This window comes from Myxocyprinus asiaticus, chromosome 10 (assembly GCF_019703515.2).
Source record: "Myxocyprinus asiaticus isolate MX2 ecotype Aquarium Trade chromosome 10, UBuf_Myxa_2, whole genome shotgun sequence".
NCBI classification, from domain to species: domain Eukaryota; kingdom Metazoa; phylum Chordata; class Actinopteri; order Cypriniformes; family Catostomidae; genus Myxocyprinus; species Myxocyprinus asiaticus.
In genome coordinates, this window is record NC_059353.1 from 33,581,113 (window position 1) to 33,600,729 (window position 19,617).

Sequence of the window (19,617 nt, forward strand, 5' to 3'; positions counted from 1 at the left end):
GCTTCGTAATGCTCCACGGCCCCAGTTTCACTCCACTTCTAAGTCTACAGTCTCAGTACAGGCACAGGCATCCACTGAATCACCTGAAACCATGCAAGTTGTTTATGCCCATGTTTCTATGGAGGAATGCCAACGTCGACTTAATGAAAGACTTTGCTATTACTGTGGTGAACCAGGTCATTTCGATGCTGCATGCCCACACAAGAAATCAAGTTCCCATGAATCAAAGCTGAAAGTGAGTACCACAAACTTTGTATCACCTATCCTTCACAGTTTTTTGTTGCCTGTAGAGATTTCCATTGGTGATCATATAAAAATGTTTACAGCTTTAGTGGATTCTGGGGCTGCTGTGAATCTCATAAATCAAGAGATTGTACAAGAACTCAATATAGCCACCATCAATGCATTCCAACAATTAATACCACCACAGTTGACAATGCTCCCATTGGTATTGGTATAACCCAACAGACTGTTCCCATAACCATCAAGATTGGACTATTTCATGTGAAGAACATTTCACTATATGTCATAAACTCACCCAATCATGCTCTTATCCTGGGTCATCCTTGGCTGGCCATCCACAACCCTTCTATCCTGGAACCAGGGTGAGCTCACGCAATGGTCAAGTTTCTGTCATGAACATTGTCTCCATGTTGCTGTCTCCATGCCTTGTCTTACCACCAGCATTGAAAGCCCTGAATTCCAAACAGTAACCATGATTCCCGAGGAGTATGCAGAATTCAATGAAGTTTTTAGTAAAGTCAAAGCTACTCAACTTCCTCCTCACCGTCCATGGAACTGCGCCATTGAACTTCTGTCTAATATAGCTCCACCGAGAAGCAAGCTTACCCATTGTCACACCCCGAGACCCTAGCTATGGAAGCTTACATCGAGGAAGCCCTTGCCTCCAGTTACATCCGTCCCTCCACCTCTCCAGCAGCTTCAGGTTTTTCTTCATGGAGAAAAAGGATGGAGGTCTATGTCCATGTATCTATCGAGGCCTGAACTCTGTAACCTTGAAATACCGTTACCCACTGCCACTTATCCCCTCAGCCCTTGAACAACTCAGTGAGGCTAAATTTATACTAAGCTCGATCTAAGAAGTGCTTATAACCTCATCAGAATCAGAGAAGGAGATGAGTGGAAAACTGCATTCATCACCACCAAGGGGCACTATGAATATCTGGTCATGCTGTTTGGACTTGCTAACGCCCCCTGTGTTTTCCAGTCTTTTGTCAATGAGATTTTCAGATACCTACTGAATCAGTGTGTGATGGCCTACATTGACGACATCCTCATCTACTCTCAAAACAATGAGCAACATATCTAGCATATCAGGACAGTCCTATCACGTCTCCAGGAACACCAGCTATTTGTCAAGGTAGAAAAATTTGAGTTTCATATCTCCCATACCACGTTCCTAGGTTACAATATCAGCCACCATGGTGTAGAAATGGATGTCTCTAAAATCACAGCAGTTACCAAATGGCCTCGACCTTCCACAATCAAAGAACTACAGCGGTTTCTGGGCTTTGCCAATTTCTACCACCGCTTCACCAGAAACTACAGTATTAATGCAGCACCACTCACATCATTGCTCAAGGGAAAACCCAACAAGTTGCCATGGAACGACGGCGCATATCAAGCCTTCATCTCCCTCAAGTCAAGCTTCACAACAGCTCCTATTCTGAAACACCCTGACCCCAATCTTCCTTTCGTCGTTGAAGTAGACACCTCTGATTGTGGGATTGGAGAGGTCCTGTCACAACATCAGGCAAGCTTTAACCTTGTGCATTTTTCTCCAGAAAGTTACATTCTGCTGAACGAAACTATGATGTGGGGAACAAGGAATTAATTTCCATGAAGGTAGCACTTGTTAGAGGGGGCAGTCCACCCGTTCCAAGTTATCACTGATCACAAGAACCTTGAATACATCAAGGCAGCCAAGAGACTGAATCCACATCAAGCCCGATGATCATTGTTCTTCACCAGGTTCAATTTTAATGTCACTTACCACCCTGGCAGCAAGAATAGCAAAGCAGATGCACTTTCACACAGGTATGATCCATCCCACATCCAACCTCATCCTGGATCAATCCTACCACCATCTGTCATCATTGCACCAATTAGTTGGGATATCATGGAAGAAATACAACGAGCACAACAGCACAAACCGTCACCACTTGACTGCCCCCCAACCAAGCACTTTGCACCACAAGCTCTCTACATCTGAGAACTATCCAGTGGGTCCACACTTCATTGAGCACAGGACACCCTGGCATCCAAAGAACAATCACTCTTGTTCATTCTGGTTGCCATCTGTAATTTGTGATGTTACTAACTATGTGAAGTCTTGTCAAGTGTGTGCACAATCTAAGACCCCAGGGAACTGCCCACAGGATTACTCTAACCACTGCCAATAGCCAAAGACTATGGTCCCACCTGTCCATCAATTTCATCACCGACATGCCAAACCCCAATGGATACACCACCATTTTGGTAATTATCGACCAATTTTCAAAATCATGTAGACTTGTCCCTCTCAAGGGTTTACCCACAGCTATGGAAACTGCTAATGCTCTATTCCACCAAGTATTCAGAGTCTATGGATTGCCAGAAGACATCGTGTCCAATCGAGGTTCACAGTTCACGTCCCGAGTTTGGCAGGCATTCTGTAAGGAACTGGACATCAATGTGAGTCTCGCCTCGGCTATCACCCCCAAGCCAACAGACAATTGGAACGTTTAAACCAGCGATTAGCAGATACCTTCGGAGCTACTGTAGCCATGAACAGGAGAAGTGGAGGGACTTCTTGCCCTGAGCCGAATACGCACAGAATTCCCTCACTCATACCTCTACGGGGCTAACCTCCTTCCAATGTGTGCTGGGCTACCAACCCCTGATGTTCCCTTGGTCAGGAGAACCATCTACAGTGCCAGCGGTGGACGAATGGATTAGGCGGAGCGAGAGGGTGAGGGACAGCGCACATGTCTGGCTATAGCGAGCGGTCCAAGCGCAACGCTTTGACCGGCGGAGGCGACCTCACCCCAACTATCAGCCTGGACAGAGAGTCTGGTTATCCACAAGGGATCTCAAGCTGTGGCTACCCTGCAGGAAGCTCAGTCCAAGGTATGTGGGTCCATTCAGAATTACCTGTCAAATAAACCCAGTTACTTACCAATTAGAGCTTCCTGCTAACTACCGCATCTCTCCTTCATTCCATGTGTCCTTGCTGAAACCGGTCCACCCGGTGTCTGGCCCTGGAATCACGAATCCCGAGCCTCCGCCTCCATTGGAGGTTGATGGAGCACCAGCGTATGTGGTCAGAGAGATCATGGACTCAAGGCAACGAGGGAGCCAGATGCAATACTTGGTGGACTGGGAAGGCTACGGACCGGAGGAGAGATTGTGGGTAGCCGCCAAGGACATACTGGACCCATCCCTGATCCAAGAGTTCCACCAAGCCCATCCTAATCATCCAGCACCATGACCAAGGGGACATCCCAGCAGAAGAACCAGGAGTTGTTCATAGTTAAGAAGTTAAGACCTTGTAGATTTAAGTATGAAGTACTCTTGTTTTAAAATCTTCCCGCTCTGCTTCCAGTTGTTATGACATTGTAACATCTGAGGTTGTTACCCATCCTACCAACCACCAGAGGGAGCCCTCTCCCGAATACTGATCTTCACCCATTTCTTCACTGCTCATTTCCTGTTTACCACATGTATATATAGCCATGCAGTTCCATTGTTCATTGCGAAGTATTGCCAGTTTACCCTGCCTTACCGAGCATTGTCCATTGCCATTGTTTCCTGATTCATGTTATGACCATTGCCTGTTTTTCTGGATTTACTGCTTTTTGGATTACCCTTTGTTTTGTTTGCCTGGTTGGACTGTCTATTTGGTTTATTGGATTTATCTGCCTGCTTTACGACTACGTCTCTCTGCCTGCTGTTTTGGATTGTTTGCTTGTGTCTCTTTTAATAAACTTCCTGCACATGGATTCTAACACTGTCTTATAATTTTTTTCACATTTTAGAATAATAGTAAAGTCATCAAAACTATGGAATAACATAAATGGAACTATGGGAATTATGTTGTGACTAAACAAAATCCAAAATAAATCAAAACTGTGTTATATTTTAGCATCTTCAAAGTAGTCACCCTTTGCCTAGAATTTGCAGACATGTACTCTTGACATTTTCTCAACCAATTTCTTGAGGTATCACCCTGGGATGCTTTTTAAACAGTATTGAAGGAGTTCCCATCTATGTTGGGCACTTATTGGCTGCTTTTCTTTATTATTTGGTCCAAGTCATCAATTTCAAAAACTTTTTTTTTATTATTACATTTTAGTTTTATAATGAAATAAATTAATATGGTAGCACAATTATATTTTTGTCTACAAAACTAATTTCAAACATTTAAGCATACATCTTCAGATCAAAAGATTTTTAAGATCATGAGAAATATTTCAGTCAAGTGTTTCAAAAACTTTTGACCGGTAGTGTATATAAAACAAAACAAGTATTTATTGCTTATCAGTACAATACAAAAAAAATTAAAAAAAACATACAACAATGTATACAGCAGTATATTATTTCAGGGAACTGCATGTTTTGTAAATATTGTAACTTATTACTCATTGTGTTGTAAAAGACTCAAGGATAACCGACTTCTCCAACTGCAAACAGTCAACAGATAATCAACAGATAATCATATGAGGACTATCCAAAAATGTGCAATCTACATTACACTCCCTGTGATTAACCTGTTTCTAAATTTAATAGATTTTCAATCTCCTCTGTATGAAACAGTAAGCTGCAGGATTTACTGTATTAGCCCAGTTTTTAGGGCAGATTTCATGTTGCATTTGGACTGTGATGGGCATTTATTTTGAACTTAGTCATAACATATTTTCTGTTTATCACTCATGCATTCTTGGTATATCTTGAATGTTTGTCATCAGCCACCACCTCTTTCCCCCTTTTTTTCTCCTTTCTCACACATCTCAACCCTATTTTCTAAGAAATTAATATCAAACCAAGTACTGACACATCCTAACACAGACCTGGAGGGCTTTGCCAAACAATGGTGTGGGACTGGAGGTTAGATCAAACCAACGTTTTACCCAAGGTCACACCCTCCCCAAGCTTTCCATTCAGTCACCGCCATTCCAATCATACAGCTAAATGCAAATTACATGGCAACTGTCAGTGGAAAACTACTGTGCAGAGATATAAATTGTCATGAGGTGGAGAGAGAGAGAGAGAGAGTGAGTGAGTGAGTGTGTGTGAGCGAGAGAGAGAGAGAGAGAGAGAGAGAGAGTAAAAACAAGTAGACAAATATGCATAGAAGAGAAAATATCAGGTTTTGTTTTAAGGTGAAGTGTATGATTTATATATTAGCTCATAAGAATATCATACGAATTCATATATTAGTGAAATGGAGGATTCATGTGCATTTGAGTATATATTGTAGGAGTAATTGTCTTTATATTGTAGATGGAATATATAAGGGTCACACTTTTAGTTTTCATGTTACTGTGTATTTCCATAGGTAATTACTAGGTAATACATATAAACTACTTGTAATTACTGTGTAATTATTATAGAGCTGTTTGTACTTGCATATTTGTATTGTTATTACTATTTTAATTAATAATAGTAACATGTTATATGTGTAACATGGACACTGTAAAATAAAGTGTTACAGGAATATGCAGGATTTTTATTTAAGACAACACAACAGAATTAAATTATTTTCATATTTAGTATTTTGAAGACACACTAACAGCAACATGATAAATGTTATACATTACTATGACAAGACCAGATGATTCACTTTAAAAAAACATCACGAACATAATCCTGTGGTTCAATAAACAAGTGTGTTAAACTGTTTTGAATATGACCTTAAAGCAATTCAAAATAGCAATAACATGTTAATGTGCAAGTAAATAATTTCATACAAGATCTATGCATTCAGTAAACAACCCTTTAACTTGCTGAGAAAAACACATTAAATTCTCTTAATACAAGTTAAATAAACAAGCTCACACAGTTTATCCTTCTCCAATGAATATCAATTTATTTGCGAATTTTTATAATAAAAGTAGCAAATATGTACAAATCATTTGCGTATTTCTGATAAGATCAGAGATTAAATTCAAAAACTTCATATGCCTCTCCCTAAGCTCATGGAAGTCACAACCATGAATTAATAAATCAGACAGATTTCAGCAACACAAGGAATCTTCAGAAATGCACACAATCTAAACAAGATGTATCACACAATAAAAATATTTGGAATCTATACACCATTCAATTCAAATGTAAAACAAGAGCTGTATAGTTAGCAACAAAGAAAAACACATGAACACAAAACTTGGGGAAGAAAATGAACCCAGAGTCATCTCCTCTTGTTGTAGTCACTTAAATGTGATGTTAAACGAAATAAGTCTTAAATAAATGAATTACCAAAGCACAAAAAATACAAATAAAAAAAAAAAACATAACAGTGTTTTCAAAATATGATTAAAAAAAGTCAGTGCCTTGTTTATTTATGCTAATGACAAATGCACAGGTTAATATTCAAAAACGTTGACCTGTCGATTGATTTGGAAATCTGTGGTTTATCCAAAACCACGATCATTTCCACACCCCAAGTTCCATTAAAGCATTGCCAGAAAAATCAACAACTTTTTTTCTAAAGTCAATGTGTTTAAAAAAGCTGCTTTTTTGGATCATTAGACCTGCAAGCAATACAAGAAAAATATTTAATGAAAAATACTTGTCATTTATAAAGCAGTTAATATCAGGTTTGGATAGAGAGAACACAGGTATTTTAAATCAATTACTGTAGGTCTAGATAATCACAGCAGTCCCAAAAGTTTGTAATCCAACATTTAGTAAGTTAATTTCTTAAAGTTTAATCAATATGTCCTCCTTAACTGTAAGATTGATGTCCAGTGTCTGGATTCAGTGATCAGCAATTTCCCAAGTTTAAAAAAAAAAAAAAAAAAAAATATGATATGAACAAATTAAATAAACTGGTAACTGCAAAGATGAGAATGCTTATAAACATAGAACAATGAGTCCAAAATCATTCGGTTTGGGTAAGTAAATAAATAAATAAAACAATGAGCAAATACTCTCTATTGAATCTTTTCTTAACCTCTTTTTCCAATATTGAGATTATCAGTAAAAAACATGATTTTAATACATACAGTTTTACAAGAATCAGCCCTCCATTTATGATATGCTTATAAAATAAATGCTGTACCTCTTCTTAATAACTTTGACACATTACTCTTCAGAATTAACAAACAAATTTCAAAAATAAAGAGAATAAAATAATTTTGTTGCACCTTTAGGCCACTTTTTTCACTAAATTAAGTGCTTTGATGTCAAGGTATTAATACCACATTATCAATTTAAACTTAAAAAATAAGTTACCTCTCATGCCAATTCACATTTCACTAAGGCCAAAGTTCCCCTTTGTCTGAACAAACAGTACATTCAACAGCAGAATAACAGGCAATGCATGTTAATTCAACCACAATCAAACTCTTCTTCTAGAAGAACAAGTTACTATTTTGCGCAGCAATAAAAATTTAACATCCCAGTCTTAATCGACATGTTTTGGGATATCATAACGTTTCCATTTATAATATTTAGATTTCAACATTAACAACAGTGTTCTTTAGATGGTGTTTTTCCTGTGGACTTTCTGAGGGTCAGTCTGTAACATCCACAGATAACCAGTCTTGTGTAGTAGCAAACAAACCTTGGGAATCAGTTTCACCATGTAATAATCCCAAAATGGGAACAAAACAATGTTTTTTGAGCTTATGGCTACCAACCTGCATGAAAGGCATTTTGGTGGCTTTTTTTGATCACACACATCCAAAGTAAGTAGCTCTACATACACGGAAATGATTACAAATGATACAGAAAATTACTTATGCATGGACCTAAACACTCAGTTGTACCTGGGAATGTACAACAAGTTAATGGTACCAGGTTTAGTCAGATGGCACAACACCTTAGTGATTGGTTAATTACTTTTTATAAAACTTTGATATCATAATAAAACTTTGCTATCATGATAAATTTACCACCTTTTCTCACAAAATCCATTTTTCACAAATTCCATTCTGCACAAACAGGTGTCAAATGTAGTCATACAGACACAGCTGGTTACAAGAAACACATTCCTATGCATTCACATTATACAGGTGGCAAATTTACAGTGAAGACAAGTTTTATAACTTTGGTAGTCTTAGAGTGCTTACAATTACAAATGCACAATTACTAAAAAATTATTTAATACATTATCTTAGCACGACTGTCCATAAACTATATAAAAGCCACTGTTTTAATAATGCATTTGGTTGTCAACATATCACAAAAAACAGCTTTAATATTTTAAGCAGGTGCGACATACTGTAGATCCAAGGAGATCACTTAAATCACTTATATTGTACGATTAAAAGCGTTTAGTGAGTCCCTATGAGGATGTTATAAAAACCACACTGTAAATATCACAGACCCTAGATGGCTTGTAATAACAAATAGTTGATACACATGTGCTGTCCATCACTTAAACTTCATGATAATGCAAGATCAGCACACTACAAGGAGAAGTACACAAACATGAAGATACCCAGTGAACAGACCAATACCAGGCCCAAGTTAAGTAACAGTTTGATCTTTGGGGGCTCATGAAGCAATTCACGGACAGTTCCTTCATCCTCTTCAGTGACTTTGGTTTCGACAAAAGAAGTCTTCTCCTTATGCCCACAAATCCAGTCAAATACCTGCAGGCGACTCTCTTCATCGCACTTGTTTTGGTCACCTACCTTCTGATTCATAAGCTTTGCATGGCCATTGCTGTAAAGCTCCATTGGTGTGGATGCCTCTGTGCTCGGGGTCATGGGACCTTCATCACAAGGGGAGGGCATGAGGAGTTTCATGTCAGCCCCATCAACACATCTCTCTTTCTGGACATCCTCAGGCACTTCTTTCTGAAGAATACCATTGCCGCTGCCATTGTAGTGGACATGACCATTATTAGTGAGTTTGTAAATCTCCTCTCGTTCAGTCACAGGAAGCTGTTTCAGTTTACATAAGCCCCAGATTGTAGTACGCTGGATTTTCTCCTTTTCTGGGGGTGGTGTGCACAGACTGACAACCACAGCCACCAGCCCAGAGATCCAAAACAGCCCAGCAGCAATGTACATATAGTGGACATGTGTGATGAAAGCTGGACGTTCATCTGGCTGGTCACATTTTGGCTCACGATATATAAAGCCAAGGAGGAGGCGCGTGGTGCCTAGCACGAACCCAGTCATGCCACCCCAAAAAGCTCCTGTCTCATTGCAGCGCTTCCAGAACACTCCAAGTAGAAAGAGAGCAGCGATAGGAGGTGTCAGGTATCCTGCCATTTCCTGGATGTAGAGGTACATTTGGCCACCTTGCATCTCAATAATGACCGGCACCCAAGCAATGCTGATGGTCACCATGAATATCACAAACATTCTGCCCACCAGCACCAGCTCATGGGATGGGGCACACGCACGCATCATTTTATAAATGTCCAAAGTGAAGATGGTGCTAGCACTGTTAAAAACTGAGTCCAAGTCACTCATGAGGGCAGCAATCATTACAGCCATCATCAACCCTCGAAGGCCCACTGGCATTATACTCATGACCAGTCGAGGGTAGGCAATATTGGAGCAGCCAGCCTGACTGCCACACACTGCCATGCAGTGCTCTGGTCCGATACACGCAAGCTCATCTGGAAACAATATTCGTGAGATCATTCCTGGAATGACGATGATGAACATGGGAAGGACTTTAAGCATACCTGCCATAAGAGTAGCACCTTTGGCATGGACAATATTCTTTGCTGATAACACTCTCTGGACAATCACCTGGTCAGCACACCAATACCAAATGGATGCAGGCGTCTGACCTAACAGGAAGCCAGGCCAAGGGATGTCCTCATCAAGCGGTCCTCGTAGGAGCTTGAGTGAATCTGGCTTGGGATGGATTCGGCAGGAGTTTGTGTATTTGAAGCTGAAATTGCTGTTAGCCAGGATGGCTGTAACGTTTGGGACTGCCTCCATGTATTTTTCCCGTACACCCTCCAAACCACCTACTTTGACCAGACTGAGAACAGTAAGGGTTAATGCACCACCAATCATGAGCATAGCCTGTAGAGTGTCCGTGTAGATCACTGCCACCAATCCGCCAGTCACAGTCAACAAGGCAGTTATGGCAATGAGCAAGATTATTGACAGGTAAAGGTTCCAGCCAAGAGACTCCTGAATGAAGAGAGCTCCTGCATACAGGTCCACTGAGAGTTTAGTGAAGATGTACAGCAAAAGGGAAAGGGCTGCAAAATAAACCTTCAGCCGCCTGCCCCCATAACGCTTTGAGAGGTACTCTGGCATGGTGTATACGCCAGAGTGGATGTAGACCGGGATGAACACCCAGCCCAGCAGCTGCAAAAGTAGAAGGGCATTGAACTCCCAGGCGCCCACTGCATAACCACTTGCTGCACCAGAACCAGCGAGGCCAATGAAATGCTCGCTACCAATGTTGCTGACAAACAGTGAGGCCCCTATCATTACCCAATTCATGGTTCGTCCAGCCAGGAAGTAGCCGCTGACAGTGCTACGGTTGGATTTCCGCATGGCAAGGAGACCAATTACAAACACAAGGACAAAATAAAGTCCAACAACTGCTATATCGACTGCCTCCATTGCTGGTCCCATTTTTTACCTTTTTAAATTACTATTACAGTTTATTACAAAATGTAATCGCCAGCTGGAATTGTGCACCTGGGAAAAAAGGCTATTAAAGTAGAGATGCAGGCATGCACAAAAAAAAAATCTCTAATTCCTTTGGTTTGCTGTCTTTTTAGGTAGAAATGGAAGAATCCGCAATCTGTCAGATAAATTTCTATTTGGTTTGTATTTTGATTAATCCAACGGTGCTCTCATGAAGCACACTGGTTATTTTGGGGAGGATGTCTCAGGCTTCTGGTCTAGAAATGGCAAGAGTTTACATTCCTGCAAGACAGAAAACACAGAAAGAAAGAGACAAAGCATGCATTAAATCAATTGCTGTAAAGATAGACTAACAAGCAGATGACAGGCCCCAACCCCATCCATACCTTCATACTAACCACATACCATCATCAGTACAAAATCAGAAAAAACAAAATAGCATTTTTGACAAGGATTTTATTAAAAATATTGTTCCAGTTGCTATGCTATTGGCATAGACAATTTACATTAAATACAGTTATTAAATTGTATAGCTACAAAGGCAGAAATAACCATATCAATCACACGGACACACATACACAGTGTTTAATAGGTTACACACTATCCATTATCAAATACAAAGGATTTTTGCTGATCAGACAAAATTCTTAATATAAATATGTTTGGGGTGAATGCCAGCTATTCCACTGCCATGTGATTTAAAGGATTTATCATAATACTCTAAATCACTCAAAAAATATAAAATTATTTATTCTGTGTGCACGTCATGTTTAGAATACATTAGGTTTATTGTAGGCTCCATCACAAGCCTATTTTTTCTATCCTATGGCTATTTTTTTTTTTTTTTTTTTTTTACATCGTATCTGTTATTGGTTAATGTTCTTTACGGAACAGCTGTCATATTAGATCAGTGGCTTATGCTTGACTTCACGTCGTGAAATACGCGCAACTTTTCAGCGCATTTTTTTTTCTCTCGTAGATTTGGCTTAGGGTATGTTTACACGACAATGATGTACTAAAAGCGGAAATGTTTTTCCTTTGCGTTTTTGAAAAGTTTCGAGTACAGACGACAACGTTGTCAAAACGATCTCCGTTCACACGGATCCGCGAAAACGACTAAAAATGCTGTATTATGTATGCCAGGTTAGTAGTTGGCGATGTCACTTTGTAAAGAAACACTACACGCCTGCGCACATAAGCATTCTTCCACAGATCGGTGAATACAAACAATGAAGATGGCGAAAGCATCGAGCAATTTTGTCTGGACGGACGATGAGGTTGCTTTATTACTACAATTACTTTGCTGGAGAAGCGTCAATAAACTCAATCTTGAGCAGCACAAACACAGTCCTGTAGTCTGCCATTGTAGTTTTGAATGTCTCGTGCGTTGTTTTGAAGTACTCGCGCGCATGCCTACAGACTGAACACGTAATACGTGTGCGCATGACGTCATTGTTTTCACAAATTTGCGTTTTTGTATGTTTACACGGAGACGATAACGGCATCGTTTTCAAAAACGTGCACTTTGAAACCGGTTTTCAAAAGTTTGCGTTTTCAGGCCCCAAAATGCTGTTGTCGTGTAAACGAACAGCCAAAACGCATAAAGTCTTCCGTTTTTAGTTTAAAACTTTGCCGTGTAAATGGCCCCTTAGTCTACCTGTTAATTATTTTCAACAATGTCCTGACTGTCTTAATATGTTAAGTAACTTATGTTGTGAATTCCGCTTAGAACAGGCCGGGTTGCTCTATTGGTCCTGCACTATTCATTCAACTGTTTTCAATAAATATGCCTGTTAAATATTCGCTAAGGTTGATTCAGTGAATGCGTGTCATGTTCTATATTTAATGTACAATGATCATAATTCAAGGTGAGCACGGCGCAGATAAATGCCCCTTTTCAGTGGAATTTAGCTTCGGATTTGGAATAGATTAAGTATTAAATATTTTTAATATTTATATATGTATATAATATTTTTTGACTATTTTCTGAAGTTTGCTTTTTTTAGACTAGTCGGCTTCAAAATCTCCATTTTAACGTCAGTGAAATTAGTCATTCAGCACATCCCTACTAATAACATCTATCAGCATTCAACCCCATTTATCTTTGTCTAGCTTTAATGATTGCATAACTTAAAACATACGTAAATCTGCCGTTTTGCCTCCTAATCTGCTGCTCTGCCATCTGAAAACTATAACAGCTCGGACTCCAGGCACTAATTCCTTGTGAATCATAGGACAGATTATTAACACTACATCTCACACCAAGGTCAGACTCCAAAATCCCTGAAATCTATCCAAACAGTTTGGTGATATTAATGTTGATATGAAAGTAGACATTAAAAAGCAATATTTATCATTAATCAAGGATAAGATACACTATCAGATGCTCATCACAACATCCAAACAATCCTTATGGAGCGCCAATCAGCAAGGACTACTGCCTCCCGTTGGTCTCCTTGTGAGCTGGCCCCTGCAACTCATTCTATATGCATATCACATAAGTACCTGATTCATGCTTTCAGTACAATGCAAACTCTGTTCCTCTTACATTTTAGCCCAAGACATGGTGCTGTTTACCGGAAGCCAGACGTCCCATCCCTCTCTTGACAAAATCGCTCGGTTTATGCTACTCTTTCTAGCTTCATTTTTCTCAAACTTGATTGAAGCCATACCATATAATTTTATTTTTATTTTATTTTTTATATCTGCAAGCAAGTTTCTTATTGCACTTATTCAACTCGCGCAGCCATAAAGGGCACAAGCATAGAGACTTGACCGATACAGACAAGAGTAAGAACGCATTTTAAATTACAGCATTGCCTTAATCTTACAAAGCGTCACAAGAACGAACTCATCTTTTATATAATTTGCTCTTATGTCATCAGGTTGCACAGTGCACACATCACAATGACACAAAACACTGAGTCAACGCTATAAACAGCTCTTCCTGAGAGGTGTAAAATTTGGTGACCAGACAGACTAGGCTAATATCATTATGAATTTTCTGGTTGGCCAAGAAAAGAAGAGACTTGGCAGGGGAGGAGGAGAGGGCAAGAAGGAAAATTTCCACTCACAGCCAACACACCTCAATACCAGAGCGTCTTACTTACTGCAAACCTCAAATGTGCTCAGCAATCAATGGCAACGAGTATTTTTAAGTCAACGACTCCCAATTTACAATAAATAATCTATTTATTAACAACAAAGCGCGTCATCCTCAGCAACAACCTACGACTTCGAAATTTCTAGAAGATTCGCACAGTCGCCGGACTGGTACAACTGAACGATGCGTTTTGCTGTCAAATAATTTTAGACACATCACTCCTTCTTAATTTATGACCTATACTGTGCCGATTCATTTGAAAATAGTGTATTTAAAGGTTGAGGATTTAGCTCGCATCTATTTCCTGTGTTATGGATCTGACGAAATTCTTCAAATTTGGCGCATCTTTACGTCGTAACAAAACACTTTACAAGCCCAAGTAGTCTGTTTGGATCATTTATCAATCCCTGCATGGCTATAAGCATGGTTATACTAGAGACAAACTTACCATTTTTATGATATTGCCTTGTAATTAACAAAGAATATTAGCGTGTGTTCGTAGAATGAATGAACGACTCCAAGCGATGTTGTCTCTACACCAGTTTATGATAGCTTCAGAGCTGAAGAATGCTGTGCAGGCTATGCTCGCTGTCAAAAGAGGACTTTACAAGTTTGAAAATAGAAGATTTTCTTCTATATATGTCGATCCTCCAGAATGTTTAGTAGTCAAAAAGCTGCTTTTATAAAGCTTCGTCCACATATTTTCTTCCGTCGTACACGCCCATGTGCATGTGGTGTGACGTGTCGCGGATTCAGTCTCATTTGCATATAAATGCGCCGCTCACCTATAATCAGATTGTTTCATGATTTATCACCTCTTGTAGTCCATTACTTAATATTAGAAAATGCCAGAAAATCACCCTTCTTTAGCTACTATTAATCCTCTGGGGCTAAACGTGAAACAGTCTTTGGACAGGTTAAATCTAAGCCTCTTAGGTTTTGCAGTCAAAAGAACAATCTAGAAAAGTACCACAAGGTTCCTGAGCAGTGGCGTTTGTAGTGCATATCGAGAATGTTCTTCACCAAGCTGACGCCAATTACGTTTGTTCCAGATTTGATGTGGACTGTTGCCTGCAATTAATTACCTATCAATTATGTATGATATTATTTTTATCATCACTGTATGCTTACACCTGACATCACTGTGAACTTTACAGCCTGTCCATTTAAGCATTCTCATCAGAGCAAGAGTGTTGTTGTATTGTATGTCAGCACAGCGGTGGTTCCTCTTGCCAAAAGTAATCTCAACTGAGCTGATATTTAGCATAATAATGCTGTTATTGTGGTGGAAATAAAAATATTAAAACATAAATAAACAAAACTACTCATTTAACTTATAGTCTAACTATATCAAACTGTATCTGGGTGAAAGCATCAAGGTATTAAAATGATGTCATAAGCAACTGACCTACTTACTCAGTATTTAAGCTGCAACAGTAAGTTGAAAAGATTAAATGGCAGTTGGCTGTGATAAAAAAACAAAATAAAATAAAAAAAACAAGAAAAGAATATAATAAATAAAAAACTAACACTGAATTAAATTCCAAAACATAAGATAAGGATGTTATCACAAATCATCTGAGAAGAAGTAATGTAACCAGCATTTTTATTTTTTAATCACCCAAATCACCCATTTTCAGAGGAACACCCAGCCCAGGATCCACATGGGGACCTGGATGGGCTTGGTCCACCCAGTGAGGAGCTTGGACCACCTTGACCTCCACACCTACACCCACACCCACCCCTTCAACTCTTCGGCCATCACAGAGGGTCACCTTACAGCTGGAGCTAGGCCTGGGTAGACATTTAAAGTTGACAAGATGTGCTAGAGCAAGGGTTTTAAAAAATGTTGATGCCAAGGACCCCCAGATACAATGATACCTTTGCGAGGGTAGCATTCCACAAGCTTCTCTTAATAAGTTGCTGGAATTTTGTCCCATTCCTCCAGACAAAACTGGTGTAACTGAGTCAGGTTTGTAGGCCTCCTTGCTCGCACACACTTTTTCAGTTCTTCCCACAAATGTTCTATCGGATTGAGGTCAGGGCTTTGTGATGGCCACTCCAATACCTTGACTTTGTTGTCCTAAACCATTTTTCCATGACTTTGGAGGTATGCCTTGGGTCATTGGACATTTGGAAGACCCATTTGCAACCAAGCTTTAACTTCCTGGCTGATGTCTTGAGATTTTGCTTCAATATATCCACATAATTTTCCTTCCTCCTGATGCCATCTATTTTGTGAAGTGCACCAGTCCCTCCTGCAGCAAAGCACCCCCACAACATGATGCTGCCACCCTCATGCTTCACGGTTGGGATGGTGTTCTTTGGATTGCAAGCCTCACCCTTTTTCCTCCAAACATAACAATGGTCATCATGGCCAAACAGTTCAGTTTTTGTTTCATTAGACCAGAGGACATTTCTCCAAAAAGTAAGATCTTTGCCCCATGCGGTTTTGGAGCAGTGGCTTCTTCCTTGCTGAGCAGCCGTTCAGGTTATGTTGATATAGGACTCATTTTACTGCGGATACAGATACTTGTCTACCTGTTTCCTCCAGCATCTTCACAAGGTGCTTTGCTGTTGTTCTGGGATTGATTTGCACTTTTCGCACCAAATTACGTTCATCAGACAGAATGCGTCTCCTTCCTGAGCAGTATGATGGCTGCGTGGTCCCATGGTGTATATACTTCAGGCATTTGGAAATTGCTCCCAAGGATGAACCAGACTGGAACCAGACAATTCTATTTCTGAGGTCTTGGCTGATTTCTTTTGATTTTCCCATTATGTCAAGCATAGAGGCACTGAGTTTGAAAGTAGGCCTTAAAATACATCCACAGGTACACCTACAATTCAGTACACCTCCTATCAGAAGCTTATTGTCTAATTGTCTAATTTTACATCATTTTCTGAAGGCACAGCTAACTTAGTGTATGTAAACTTCTGACCCACTGGAATTGTGATATAGTCAGTTAAAAGTGAAACAATCTGTCTGTAAACAATTGTTGGAAAAATTACTCATGCACAAAGTAGATGTCCTAAACGACATGCTAAAACTATAGTTTGCTAATATTAAATCTGTGGAGTGGTTAAAAAATGAGTTTTAATGACTTCATCCTAAGTGTATGTAAACTTCTGACTTCAACTGCATCCCACTTCACATTCCCACATGAAAAAATGCACATTAAAATTGTACATTAACATAACATAAAAAATTAAATAATAATAATAATAAGTAATGAAGAAGAAGAAGAAGAAGAAGAAGAAGAAGAAGTTGTTTAAATTACACATAGAAAATGGGGGAGAGCAAGTGAAAGCACAAACAATCTCATCAACAAATGTTTCCATTAAGGTAGAGACTGAAATGATACACATAATATTTATATATATTATATAATCATACATTAGTCAAGCTGTAATATCTTCTTAGAAATAAAGTGTGCATGTCAAAACCAAAAGAAATTACTGTATTAATATATTATATATAATATAATAATATCTCTAAAAAATATACTTTGTGTTGAGTTTACAGTGTCAATCTTTTATCTTATATTATATTCACTATTCATTTTAAATGTACAAACCTGAAGTGAAACAATTTCAATTAAATTAAAATGATGTATGGCACTTTTTACAATAAATATTGTTCGCAAGGTAGCTTTACAGAGAATATGGCCATAAAACCCCCAGTGAGCAACCTAAAGGTTCTAGTAATATTTTAATCACAAAACTATAAGCAGATTTGTTTTTATTTAATTTGGTAAAGGCAAGGCAAGGCAATTTATTTATAAAGCACAATTAAAAACAACAGTTAGTTGACCAATGTGCTTTACAATTCTTATAACATATGCAAAAAGCAAAACATACAGTACACACCAGTATTATACAACACAGATATCTAACTACTCAACATAAAACAACAAGATTTCAACATGTCATTAAACAGGGTTTGATAAAAAAGCTAGGGAAAAAAGATGAGTTTTTAATACAGATTTAAATGACACCAGTGTGGAGGCAATTCTAATGTGCAAAGGCAAACTGTTCCAGAGCTTTGGGGCCAACACTGCAAAGACGCGGCCACCCCATAATTTACGTCTAGACCTAGGAAAAATCAAGAGTTTCTGATCAGAGGACCTAAGTGATCTGGACGGTGAGTAAAATTGTAGCAAATCTGAAAGATAAAATGGTGCAAGGCCATTTAAAGATTTAAAAACAATCAATAAAATCTTAAAATCAATCCTATAATGGACCGGCAACCAATGTAAAGAAAACAAAATTGGAGTAATATGGTCCCGTTTCCGCGAACCTGTCAACAATCTAGCAGCAGCGTTCTGGACAATTTGCAATCGTGATAACATGGATTGACTAATCCTTATATATAGGGAATCACAGTAGTCCAGGCGTGAAGACACAAAAGCATGCATCACTCTCTCAAAATCAGAAAAGGACAAAAATGGCTTGACCTTTGCCAGTGTTCTTAACTGAAAAAAGCCTGATCTGACAACGGCATTAATCTGTTTGTCAAATTTTAATGAGTCATCAAAAAGTACCCCTAATTTTTTTACCATGGATTTACAATAAATAGATAAAGGGCCTAAATCAATATTAGGGGACCTGGGTGCAAACACAATAGTCTCTGTTTTACATTCATTTAGATGCAAGAAGTTCACAGCCAACCTTGTTTCCAATTCTTTCAAAAATGCAAGAAGAGGTCCTAAAGAGTTACTTCCCTTCCTTAAAAGTATTTAGAAAGCAGAATGAAACACTTATAATGTTAAATTGGGTAATGTTTCTTTGAAATTGTCAGCGGGCCCACCTAGCACCCCTTTGCGACCCCCTGTGGGTCCCCTGACCCCAGTTTGAAAACCCCTGTGTACAGCTGGAAATGACCATGTTCACTTGGAATGGCTTATGGAATTGAGCACAACACTGAAAGTCAAAACTGTTAATCTTTATTCATGCTTTCAAGCTTCCTGTATTACCAGTATATCAGGTTCACTTTCAAAAAAAGTTTGAAATACAATTGTATTTGTTTAACTGTACAATTTTTATTCACTCTTTTGCTAATAGTGCAATGTCCTCCTCAATATATATCATTGTACAAGTTTTTGACTTACCAGACGCAAGATGTACTTAATGGTATAGAAAAGGCTTAAAAGGATAGTTCATGGCAAAATGAACATTTTGTCATCATGTACTAACCCTCGTGTTGTTCAAAACCCACATGAATTCATATCTTCAGTGAAACACAAAATAAGAGGTGCTGTAAGCGATTTTGTTATGGAAACGTATGCAGAAAATTTTCCTTTTCCCTGAAAGATGTGTCCTGAGATATCTCATTGGCTTCTGTGACAGCAGTAGCCTAGACTGTGTAAACCATAAACAAAAATGTGACCGCAGGCCGAAGACACATCTTTGATCAGCCAGTCAGAAGGCTTTGATGTGCTTTCTGCTTGTCAACCATTTTGCACATACTCACAGTGTTGAAGCAGATCAATCAGGTTTAATGCCATTTTAAGATAACAGTTGTCAGCTGAGGGTGATATTTTGCTACTTTTGTGTTCCATCAGAAGACACTGCGGTACTGTTCAGTGATGGTTTCAATGGTATCTTTGGGGGGCATGTCTATTCAAGGGCTCGGCCTTGTGGAAGTTCCAGAATGGCTAAAATCGCTTACAGCACCTTTAAGCAGAATGACAGCTCAAATCAAATCAAATCACTTTA

General features: G+C 38.9%; 1 protein-coding gene across 1 annotated transcript; it reads right to left on the reverse strand.

Annotated features, from left to right (window-relative positions):
* Positions 1 to 5,716: 5,716 nt before the first annotated feature.
* On the reverse strand, positions 5,717 to 14,617 carry LOC127447400 (sodium/myo-inositol cotransporter-like). The gene is made up of 2 exons (XM_051709271.1): positions 14,348 to 14,617; positions 5,717 to 11,078 (listed from the first exon to the last, which is right to left on the reverse strand). Exon 2 carries the CDS (start codon positions 10,779 to 10,781, stop codon positions 8,634 to 8,636), a length of 2,148 nt encoding a protein of 715 aa, XP_051565231.1. The 5' UTR covers positions 10,782 to 11,078; positions 14,348 to 14,617; the 3' UTR covers positions 5,717 to 8,633.
* Between the last annotated feature and the right edge of the window lie 5,000 nt (positions 14,618 to 19,617).

Excerpts from the sequence above, each read along its gene's own strand:
- LOC127447400 (XM_051709271.1), bottom strand. The coding sequence starts at position 10,781 with ATGGGACCAGCAATGGAGGCAGTCGATATAGCAGTTGTTGGACTTTAT.